Consider the following 12,761-nt stretch of genomic DNA (forward strand, 5'->3'; position numbering starts at 1 on the left):
CCCCAGCCTGGCCACCATACTTATTGAATTATTGCAATCGCTTCCCATGCAATCTCCCTCTTCCTAACTGTGCTTTCCTAACAACATTTCTCACTACAGCAGAATGACCTTTCTGATGTCAGAATGGGTCACTCCTCTACAAAACCTCTCGCTGGAATTCCCATATCACTTAGGTAAGTCCAGTCCTTGCTGTGGCCTGCGGGGCCCATATATCCTGGCTCCCTATGATCTCTCTGACCACATTCCTTCCACCTGTCCCTTTCTCTAGGGTACTCAGCTCCAGTCACACTCTAGCTACTGCTTGCTGTTCCTCTACACACCAAACTCCACCTACCTCGGAGCCTCTCCCCTCACTCTTTCCTTTGCTTAGAATATTCCCCTAGAATTCCCATGTGACTGGCTCTTTCCCCTCATCCAGATCCCTGATAAAAATCTCTTTACTGAGAACTTCCCTGACCAACCTATTTAATACATGCATATTGTGTATTTTTAAATTTTATTGTGAACATATGGACAAATTCCTTTTACACATATACATGCACACACGGCTGAATGAACAAAGAAAACTCCAATACAACCCAGATCAACAGCCAGCATCTCTGCATGCCCTCCTTCCTATTCCCTGGTACCCAATGCCCACTTTCACTAGCTTCTCTTTTTAGATTTGACCACTGTGCTGAATTTTGTGGCAATCATTTCCTTGCTTACCTTTATAGTTCTGTCACTTGGGTATGTACCCCTAAACAGCAGAGTTAGGATTGTTTCTTTCTGAACTTTGATTAGAATCAAACCACATTTATTCTTCTGTTTTGGTTTCTTTCACCCATGTTGCCATTAGTTTGTTCAATTCCATGACTATGTAGGACTTAATTGTATAAATATACCTCGATTTGTTTATCCATTCTAGTGGGGATAGGCATTTGGATTATTTCCAGTTTGGGGTTATTATAAACAGTGCTTCCATAGACATTTTTTTTGTACATGCATTTTCTGTGCATGCAAATAAGTTTTTCCAGGGCATATACCCAGGAGTGGAATTTCAGGCCATAAATTTCAGTTTTACTAGATAATGCCAGCCTATTTCTAAAGTGTCTTTTGTTAAAAATTTCCACTCCCACCAGCAGCGTATAAAAGTTTCTTTTGATCTATATCTTTTCCAACACTTGTTATTGACAGACTTTTTAATGGCATATTATCTGTTGGGTACATGTGGTATTTTACTGTGGCTTAAATTAGAATTTCCATGATTACTAATGAGATTGCATACTCTTTTCTAGATTTATTGGCCATTTGAATTTCCTCTCTTACGAAGTACCTATTTTTCCAGTTTTTTAATTGCACTGTCCTTTTCATTGGTTTATGATTATTCATGTTTTGAGGCTAATTCTTTGCATTACAGTGTTGTGAAATATTCTTCCATTTTGAAACAGTCATAGTCCCTGATTTCTATCTTCTTCATTCCTATAAAACCAGAAAAACCAAAGGCTAAGTTTGCCTAGATGGGAAATTGTCCTTAAGGTAAAATCAGTATTAGGGCCAAAGTTTATTTCCTTGGTTCCTATTTCCATTTGAATTTCAACCTAGTGTTATTACTATCCTGCCAGTCTTTCAAGGCTTTAATAAGATTGGAAAATACTTTTATCCAAACTTTTTCATCAATTATAGCAAAATGAGATGTTACAAACCCCACCTCTACTAGAGATGGAAGTCTGTTTTACTTATTGTCTATAAACTCCTTAAGGAAGAAATTGTTTATTGCTTTATTCAGTGACTAATAATAATGCCAAGCACATAGTTGCATGCTTTAAGTACTTCTTGAATGAATGGATAAACTCTTGGATAGCAATATGCATATTGTAGGAGGCTTTGAGAGCTAAATTAAACTTTATATCATTTCAGCTTAATACACTGCAACTCACCACATATTCTTGAATATATTCTATATGCTTTATACTTAGGCAACGAGAAGACAACAAATTTAGCTGCTAAGCTTTGACAACTCTGCACTTCATCTGCAAAATGAGAAGCTGAATTAGGTGGTATCTAAGCTTCCTTCACTTCTTAAATACCTGGGATTAGGATGTGGCTCCTGTCTTCTATAATCAAGATGGTAAAAATAATCGCCATTATAATCTCAAACCAGGGTCAGAGGTATCTCTGGCCACTGGGCCCATAAAATTATGATGCTTTTCCAGTCCTAATTTTTGGAATAAGTTATTCCTCTTCCACCCTGCAACTAATGTGTATTCCAGCTTAGAAATACTCTGAGATGTAAGTGCACATTCTCCTTACACAGAGACACTTGAATACTAAATAAATAAATATAATATCCCCATAAAGAGGGACAGGTGTGTTTGTGACTCTAACTTGCTCCTTTGATGTTCAGCTTTCCTGAGGTCTTGTAGCTTAAGTTACTATTGTCTTATCCATCTTGGCTCCTAAGAACGAACTCCTCCCGCTGATCTGATTTGAACAGGAATCAAAGACTCCTCCCTCCTTCAGCTGTCCCTGACATAGCTGAGATTACCCAGGTCTTGCAAAAATGATTTGCCAAACTCCACGGTAGAATACAGGGAAATCAACTCAGCATCTATAGGGATACTGTTACATCAGACTTAGAGTTCCAGCTGGCTATTTCCTTTGGCTTCTGGGTACTGGTCCATTCCACAAATCATCAGAGAGAGCCACCCACAGTCCAAATAGGCTGCCACAGCTCTGCACCCTTAGCCTTCGAAGCAGTATTACTCCTCCACATTCTCAGTCTGAGGACATGGGAAGGCACTCTCTCACAACCCTCTCTATGGAAGTTCCAACTTCAAACATGTGTGGTCAATGGCCTCACTGTTTTCTAAGATCCCGCTTCTCTATGCAGGACTTTGGCTTCACCTTTACCCGCCCCTCATTATTGCTATAGCATAAGAGAATAAAATACCCACAGCATTCACATAACAGGATACACACACACACACACACAGTCATAGCCACATGATCCCTCAAGGGAATTACCATGAACAAGATGGAGGCAAAGTTCATCAAGTAACCTGGGAACCGATCTTTCCAAGTCAGTTTATCTTCATCATCCTGGGAAGAAACAGAAGAGTAGAGACAATCATAAGTCACAAATAACATACTTTGTTCTTAATTTTTTACACATCATTAATCATATGTCACTCTGTACAGATATTTTTCTAGCCACAGATGCCTTATCTTCTATGTCAACAACGGCCCTCCTAATTTTTGTGGTTTCTAAATGAGCTGACATAGCCCAGAAAATGATAGTGAGATGAAGACAAGATTTTATTTCACCCTTACTCTGGTCTCAAGTTCTAGTGTAATCACTCATCAACTGTGTGATGTTGGACATGTATCTTTATATTTTTGACCCTCTATTTCTTCATCTGTAAAGTGGGCACAGTAGTTACACCTGCCCTGTCTTCTGCACTGGATGGTTTTATTTATTTGTTTTCATGAATCAAGAAAAGGAATAGACAAGGGCAGATGCAACCCAATCACAAAGCAGCATTCTCTAAATAGATTATCCTCTAAATAAAATATCAACTACTGACCTCAGTTCTAATAACTATATGAATTAGCCACAATTTTTATTCTTTAAAAAAGCCTGTATATAGTATCATTTTTAATTCTCCAAAGCAACTGTATTATCTCTTTGTGTCAAATGCAAACACTTTGAGGCACAGGTTAAGCTGAGCCATTCAACAGATGTGATTAAGAACCCTACGTTTTCCCCTCAGACTGGGTACAGTTCACCCAGGCTGCTCTCCTGGGATAAACATATTACCCACCAGAGTCCTCTTTCAGCATACTCTGAAGACCCACCCTTCTTTAGTTGGGGGATGCCAACAGGCATGAATCATAAAAAGTTCTGTTGTATAATTGTGGTATACTTAGGGTCCAGGCACTTGCTCTCGATGAGCTACAATTCTGTAAAATTAGAACCAAGACAGCTGTCCTGACTACCACACGTGATTGTTGTGAAGATCTTCTGAAGCCACATTTATGAAGGTGCAAAGCACACTGTACCAGCAGGTCGGCATCTGCAGGGAGTCTGAGACAAATTCAGCAAGGGAGGGCTCCTGGCCCCCTGCTCTGTTTTCTCTCTCCACTGGTACTTTGGAACACACCTGATTTGGCTCTAGCAACAGTGCCATCTAGCATTTGAAAGCCTGTACTGTAAGCTAAGGACCTTGGCCTAAAAGACTCCTTTCCCAAATCCTCTGTGTGCCCGCTCCGTATAGACTTTGGAGGCAAGCACAATGAGGAGACAGAATAAAGACTATATGGTCACTGGCCCCAGAGTCTCACAGGCTAATGAAATAGAGAAGACACCAGCATACCCAAAAGGCAAGAATCAGTCAGCTTGGGAGCGAGGGTTGTCTTAGGAGGGAGCAGATGGGGACTGGAGGAAAGAAATGGTCTCATTTCTGGAACCAAGCATAGGATTTTGCTGGCTTAATAAATGGACTAGAAAGTATTAAGGTTGAAATCATTTAGTAATTAGTATATTGACTTACAGATATGTAAACAAATCATATACTTAGATTTGCATAACTAGGGGTCTCTGGACCCCTAGTCCCATAGATTGCTGCATCATATGGTGAGAACAAGGAAACTATGGTGGTGACCATTCCAAATAGAGGGGAGCATAATCCTATTAGAAATAATTCTATTTCTAATGGGGTTGGAAGAGGACTCACTCATAATCTTCTAACTTAGGTCAGATATCAAAAAGAAGGGAATTTCCTTCATTTTCCTTCAGTATTAATTCTTAGTGTCACTCATTGTTTTCCTGATGTTTCACTGGTGTTTTCCTTAAAGTATCTTGGAAGCATTTTCTTTTAAGTTATCCATAAGGAAAACTGAAGATAGGCTGGTGACTGACAACATCAGTGGGGATTCTGAAGACACCGAGGGGCTCTCACTGAGGCCTCCCTAATTATAATCAAGGTCTTGGTGAATGAGTCTGGATTTAGTTCCACTCAATAAACACGGTCTGAGCATTTCGATAGACCAGGCTGTGGGCTAGATTCTGAAGACACAGTGAGGAAAGGGCTCAGCCTGCCCAGGAGGAGCTCAGAGACCAGCAAGAACACAAGGACAAGGGCCCCAGAGCTAAATCTGATCAGGAAACTGGCATGACTATTTTGAATACAAAGGAGAAAAAAATTAAAAAGCAACTGAGTTGGAGGGTCTCTCAAAGCAACTATATTGAAAAATACTCATTTTGATGTACATATTGTAGTATTTGTTGAAAAATCCTTGTTATGTTTACAGTGATTAGCTTTCTTTTTTTTTTTTTTTTTGGAAGGCAGAGCTTCCAACATACACACAGTGCTCACACATCAAGATACTATCCAAACACTAGAAGCCAAGAGAAAACTCAAAGATTACAGACTGCATTCCAGCTCACGAAATTACTAGTAAAGGGAACAGTGAAGAAAGCAGTTTTTACTCATAATAATCTGGCTGTAACAATGAAAACCAATTAAAACTCCCCAGTCACCAGTACATTGAAGATGTGAAGATTTATGGCAAAATACCCTTAACTTAAGTGCATTCTTCCTAAAAGTCACATCACCAACATATGGGACAGCAGAAAGGGAACTTTCTTGGAAGCAGACATCTCATTCTGAACTCTTAGAGCTAATACTTACTAGGCAAATGAGGTTAGGAGATTCTTAGAACCTGTTTCTTTATCTGTCAAATAATTATATTCCTTTTCTATAAAATATGTAAACTAGTTGTATCCATTACACTAAATGACCATGTGTTTTAAGTTAGTCAACCTATGGAGAGGGCCAAGAGAATGCAAGCGTGCAGAGGTAAGAACTCTGAGCATCTTCCTCTCCTTCTAAGAGATGACAGGACTAGGCGTATTGTTTAGTGGTAGAGTGCTTACCTAGTATGCTCAAGGCCCGGGGGTCGATCCCTAGCACCAAAACAATAAATAAAATGTGGATCACATGAGTGAATGCACATGAGAGAGCTTTGTAAACTGCAAGGCTTATACAAAAGTAAGGTCTCATCAGCTTCATGATTATATTAAAAGCAGGTGATTATGAAGCACTTAGCTAATGTCACCATTGTTCAGGCATGAGCCTAGCTGTTGTCTGTGCTAATTTCTTTGTTTCTGCTGTCTGTGTCTATGTCCCTGCATTATGGGTCCTGCTTATAAGTCTCCAAGCAGCAGGTAGCACAATAGTATTCACAATAAAACCACACAAGTAAGTGCCCCTTTCAGCAAACGTAAAATTTAGAAATAAAATCAATGAAAAGGCAGTAGGTGAGAATATTATCTACACAAATCCCTTGGAGAAAAATGATTTTGAAAAGTGGCAATTATCCCTAAGATTATTTGTCTTTCCATTTTTAATTAAGGAATACTTTACAGATATGTAGTCAAATTAACCTTTGCAAATGTGAAGTTTTGCAAATTTTGATAAATATATAATCATGTAAACATAACAACACTGAAGACATAGAACAATTCTAATACTTCCCGATATACTCCCCATGCCGCTTTCTAGTCTATCTCCTACCCAATCCCCAGAACCTACCAAGATCTGTTTTATGTCCCTCTTGTTTGCCTTTTCCAAAATTTTATATAAGTGTATCCATGCAGTATGTAGCCTGTTTTGAGTCTGTCTTCTCTGACTTAGAGCAGTGCACTTGAAATTCATCCATGTTGTTTTATAGCTCAGTAGTTCATTCCCTTTTATTGGAGAATAGAACAGATTTCACTGTATGGATGTACTTTAGTTCATTTATCCATTTATTACACAAGGGAATGTTTGCATTGTTTCTTTCTCTACTTTATTTCTTTAAATGAATATCATTATAGAATAGTTTTAGATTTAAAGAAAAACTTCAACAATACAGGGAGACCCTATACTCTGCACTCAGTTTCTTCCACAAACACAGAATACTTTTCAAGACTAATGAACCTATATTGTATACTATTATTAACAAAAGTTCACATTTCATTTGTATTTCCTTAGTTTTTACCTAATGTCCATTGTATGTTTCAGGATTGCATCCAGGATGACACATTTAGTCTCCAAGATTCTTTAGGCTTCTATAGACTGTGGAACTTTCTCAGACTGTCCTTATGGTTGATGACCTTATGATGAACTTATCAGTTTTGAGATGTACTGGTCAAATTTTTTGTAGAATAACCCTCAATATAAACCCATTTGACTTTTTTTTGCATGATTAGACTGAAGTTTTGGACTTGAGGGAGGAAGACCACAGAGGTGAAGGACCACTTTCATGGGGCTAGGTGTGTAGCTCTGTGGTAGAGTGCTTGCCTCACACATTTAAGGCCCTGGGTTGATCACTAATACTGATTTAAAAAAAGAAAAAACTCATCTCTAGCAATTGGAGAAAGGCAAATCAAAACTATTCTGATATTTCATCTCACTCCAGTCAGAATGGCAGCTAGTAAGAATACAAATAACAATAAGTGTTGGTGAGGATGTGGAGAGAAAAGCACACTCAAACTTCACTGGTGGGACTGCAAATTATGCAAATTGTGCAACAATATGGAAAGCAATATGGAGATTCCTTGGAAAACTTGGAATGAAACCACAATTTGACCCAGCTATCCCACTCCTTGGTTTATACACAAAGGATTTTAAAACAGCATACTACAGTAACACAGCCACATCAATGTTTATAGCAGCATAATTCACAATACCTAAATTGTGGAATCAACCTAGATGCCCTTCAGTAGATTAATAGTTACATAAACTGTAGTATATTTACACATTGGAATATCACTCAGCATTAAAAGAGAATAAAATCATGGCATTTGCAGGAAAATGGACAGAGTTGGAGAATATTATGCAACGTGAAGTAAGCCAATCCCAAAAAACTAAACTCTGAATGTTTTCTCTGATATGAGGATGCTGATCCATAATGGGGATGGGAGGAGCATGGGAGGAATGGAGGAACTTTAGAACTTTAGAGAGGGCAAAGGGGAGAAGGGGAAGGGAAGGAATGGGGGGCAGGTAGGAAAGATGGTGGAATGAGATAGACATCATTACCCCAAGTGTGTGTGACTCTACTTTTTGTACAACCAAAGACATGAAAAATTGTGCTCTATATGTGTATTATGAATTGAAATGCAGTCTTCTATCATTAAAACAAATTAGAATAAATAAAAAAATTTTTAAAAGACGACTTCCATCACATCATATCTCATAACAAAGGGTATAGGCTATGGTGTAACCATCATTGATGATATTGCCTTTGACTTCCTGGTAGAGATAGGGTTTGTTGCATTTCTCTATTTTAATGTTTCTTTTTCCCCTTTCTATACTTTACTCTTCAGAAAGAAGTCACCATTTGCCGTATTTAAAGGGTGAGGAGTTACACTCCACATTTCTGAGGGCCCAGGATCTACAGATACCTCTAGGTTTTCAATTTAGATTTTTATATTTTGAATATACTTAAGCCAGGCTGTAGAGAAGAGATGCTCAATCACACTAATGTCAAGCTGACACAGATGACTTCAAACACTAAAATAAAAAGAACAAAGATGATAAATGCCAAGTGATAGTAAACATTATGCTAGGCAAAGAACTGAGCTGGGCTTCAATGAAAACAGACTGTAATCCTCTTTCTTCTGGGAAGCCTACAAGGGGCAGGAAGCCAAGCAGCAGCAGCATTACTAGCAGCTTCATCCCCTACCTGACTGCCTCCAGTTAAGAACAAGAGGGTCTCAAATGGGGTCAACCTGGTTTTATTAGAATGTTCACACATTTAACTTATTTGTGAACAATTATTTGGGAGCAATGTCACAGAGAAGGAAAAATGAATAAATTTAGAAATGCAATACTTGGGCCTCATTTCCTCTATCTCCCTATGAGTTCAATTTCTCTGAGCCTTCATAGCTTCATCTATAATGGGACAACTGGTAAACCTGTCCTATTAAGCACTCAAAGGAGAATATCATACATGTGACAGTTCTTAGAAAATTATCAGTTCTTTTTAGAGAGAAATGTGAGACATATTACTTCTGCATTCATTGAACATCAAAACATGCACAGAATGTTGTGTTAACATTAAGTACTGGAGATATATAAAATAGCTCACATTGTTTCCCCTTAAGGAATATCTTAACTAGTAGAAGAAACGAGAGAGATGAACACAAATTGTGATAAGATATGACACATGCAACGTATCATAGAAACAGAAGAGAGAGAGACTACCAGCCTAGGGGTATAAGAGAACACTCCAAGATGAGAGGACATTTTCCTTGTGATTAAATAATGATGTGAAGTTTCAAAGTTTGACTTTTTTCTCCTAAACGTCAAACTCAGATCAGTAGAAGAAAGGGAACAAGGGCTGAAAGGAAGGGAGGGGGAAATGCTGAGGAGTGAAATTGACCAAATTACGTTGTTACATTGTGTGCATGTATGAATACGTAGCAACAAATCACACATTAAGTACAACTATATTGCACCAATAAAAATGTGGAAAAGAACAAAAAGAATGATGTGACTTTTCCAAAACAAAAGGAGGGATGGGGGTATTCTAGAGAAAGTACCAGGTATAAAAGAACTGAAATATCAGAACATATGGTACCATCAAATGGTTCACTATAACAAGAAGAAAGTGTGTGGATGTTATCAGGGTTTTAGGTGGAGAAGAAAGTTGACTCAAGTGCCTGGCAATACACAATGCATTTCTCACCATGATATAAAAGAACAAAAATCAGAACAGAATGATTCTTTTATCTGGCAGATAATGGGCCATCTAATGCAAGACTGGCTGGGGTCTTAGGAAACAAATAATCCATTCCCTCATTTTTCAGATCAGTCCTGAGGTACAAGGGAAGAAGTGATGCTCCCGTGGTTAGCCAGCTACGTATTTTCAGAGAAAACTACAATATGTTCCCTGACCTTTCTGCATAGTTGCTGAGAAATCAAGCTGATTTTTCCAAAATGAAGAATTGCTTCTAGATTTTAATTCTAAATAATATTTAGAGGCATTTAAACCATGAATTATGTTTTAACACTATAATAAATTTGTTCTGATGGTGGTTGGTATTGAAAGCAACTGCTTATTTGCATTCACTTCCATGTTTAAGGAGAAGAGCTAAACAGCTGGCCACCTATTATTTCTAAGCCTTTGCTCATCTGTCTATAGGAATCTCTCTTTTGAGCTGCATGCCATTCAGCCATGCAACTTGATTGTGGTTATCAAGTGCACCTCATCTTCTGTCACACCCTAATCCTGCCACCATCACAAAAAATCAGATCCAGAACATAAAAAAAGGAGGGATGCTCATGCAAAGCTTTGTCATCCTTTATATGCTTCCTGTCAATCTTAGTTCACTTTGGCCAGCTATTCCTGACCCAAGCCTATGAAGGCGATGTTGCTATCAGAACCCTTCAGTTCCTGCTACTCCACTATGCTCATGCTCTTCTTTTTTAAAAATTTTATTTGTTATTTTTAGATATACATTAGAGTGCATTTTGACATATTATACCTACATGAAGTATAACTTATTCTATTTAAGATCCCATTCTTGTGGTTGTACATAATGTGGAGTTTCATTGGTCATGTATTCATATATGAACATAGGAGAGTTATGTTCAATTCCTTCCACTGTCTTTCGTATTCCTGTGCCCCTTCCCTTCCTTTCATTCCCCCTTGTCTGATCCAGTGGACTTCTATTCTTCTCCTTCTTACGCTCCCTTTTTATGGGTTAGCATCCACATATCAGAGAGAGCATTCAGCCTTTGGTTTCCACTCCCTTAACCACTCTATTTTCTCTCAAGCAATTAGTTCTCCCTGGTTGTTTCCTGCTCTATTGAGCCCAGATTGCTGGTCTGTCATTACAGTGATATACAACATCACACATGCTTCATGCCTTATTCTTCCAACTGATCCACACCACACTGTTTTGCATTGGATCAGAACAGTCGTCCCACTTCTCCATAAATAGATATGGAATTCTGAGCACGAGTGAAAAAAACCACATGACTGTGTCAATTGGTGCCACAAAACAGTCACAACCAGCCACGTCAGCTGTGTCCCCATTGCTGCCTGACCATGCTTCTCATTTTTCTTCCACACTCCATCAGTTGTTTCCAAATTGCCCCTTTCTATGAAAGCCCTCTAATAGCCCTTCCCTCACACTCATTGTTTAGCCTTTTATCTTATGAGAATCTCACCTTCTCCCTTTGCCATCTAAAATTCACCTTCAGTCTTTCTCTTCTGATCTTTCCATCTCATTTGAAGAGATGCTCCTCCCCATCTTGACTACCAGTCTTTCCACTTTCCACTTCAAGGACTTTGCTCTCCTTTATTCTTTTCAGACTTTAGCATGCACTTTCAAAACCACCTGTAGGAATTGTGAAAACAGATTCATGGACCCTACTCATAAAAAGCCTAACTCAGTCGATATGTAATGGGGTCTAAGAATTTGCTTTTGTAATAAATTTCTATGTAAAGCTAGTGCTGGTGATGCTGATTCTGCAAGACAGAGGCTCACATTTTGAGAATCATCCTAATTAAACCATTTTCTTTCTGCTGGGTATTGTCATTCAGCCTACAAACACACTATGCAATATGAGCCACCACTTTAATATTGCTTTTGATGTGACTTCCTATCAGCTAAGTGCCTTAGACATATTCCACTTAATTCTTGCCAAATCCCTCACAGTTGCAATTACGATAACTATGCCATTGCTGGGGGAACTGACAATCCCAAGAGATTAAGAAATTTGCTCAACATGAAAAAAGTGCCTATAGAATGGGAGAAAATGTTGGCCAGCTAATCCTCTGATAGGGGATTAATATCCAAAATGTATAAAGAACTCAAAAAACTTATAATAAGACAAAAAACAAATAATTCAATCAATAAATGGGCAAAAGAACTAAACAGAAACTTCTCAATAAAAGAAACACAGAAGGTCCATAAATACATTAAAAAATGTTCAATATCTCTAGCAATCAGGGAAATGCAAATCAAAACTATACTAACATTTCATCTCACTCCAGTCAGAATGACAATGATCAAAAATACAAACAATAATTAAAGCTGGTGAGATTGTGAGGAGAAAGAAACACTTGTTGTACCTTGTTGGTAGAATTTTAGACTATTAGTTCACTCTTGATAGCAGCTTGCAGATTCCTTGAAAAACTACGGATGGAACCACCATATGACCCAGCTATCTCACTCCTGGGTACTTTCCCAAAAGATCTAAAATCAACATATGACAGCCATATTGAGAAGTTTTTATTGAGAAGTTTCTGTTTAGTTCTTTTGCTCGTTTATTGATTGAAGTTTTTTGAGTTCTTTGTATCTTTTAGATATTAATCCCCTATCAGACGATTAGCTGGCCAAGATTTTCTGTCATTCTGTAGGCTCTTTCTTCATGTTGAGCAAATTTCTTAATCTCCTGGGATTGTCAGTTCCCCCAGCAATGGCATAGGTATCATAATTGCAACTTTGAGGGAATTGGCAAGAATTAAGTGGAATATGTCTAAAGTACTTAGCTGATAGGAAGTCACATCAAAACATCATATTGATGTTTATGGCAGCACAATTCACAATAGCTAAATTATGGAATCAACCCAGATTTTCGTCAATGGGTGAATGTATTAAAAATATTGTGGTAAACACACATACACACACATACACACAATGGAGTTCTATTCAGCCACAAAAAAGAAAGAAATTATGGCATTTTCTGGTAAATGGATGGAAACAAAGAATATCATGCTAAGTG

The 12,761-nt window shown here is 38.1% G+C and overlaps 1 protein-coding gene across 1 annotated transcript in view; it reads right to left on the minus strand.

The window, feature by feature from the left end:
- The window catches only part of Ano2 (anoctamin 2), a 338,934-nt gene that overhangs the window by 75,421 nt on the left and 250,752 nt on the right, over nt 1–12,761 (minus strand). Inside the window, exon 14 of the mRNA XM_027951164.2 lies at nt 3,007–3,081. Coding sequence (XP_027806965.2) covers nt 3,007–3,081 — 75 coding nt within the window. The remainder of the gene's footprint in view (nt 1–3,006; nt 3,082–12,761) is intronic.

This window comes from Marmota flaviventris, chromosome 3 (genome assembly GCF_047511675.1).
Source record: "Marmota flaviventris isolate mMarFla1 chromosome 3, mMarFla1.hap1, whole genome shotgun sequence".
NCBI classification, from domain to species: Eukaryota; Metazoa; Chordata; class Mammalia; order Rodentia; family Sciuridae; genus Marmota; species Marmota flaviventris.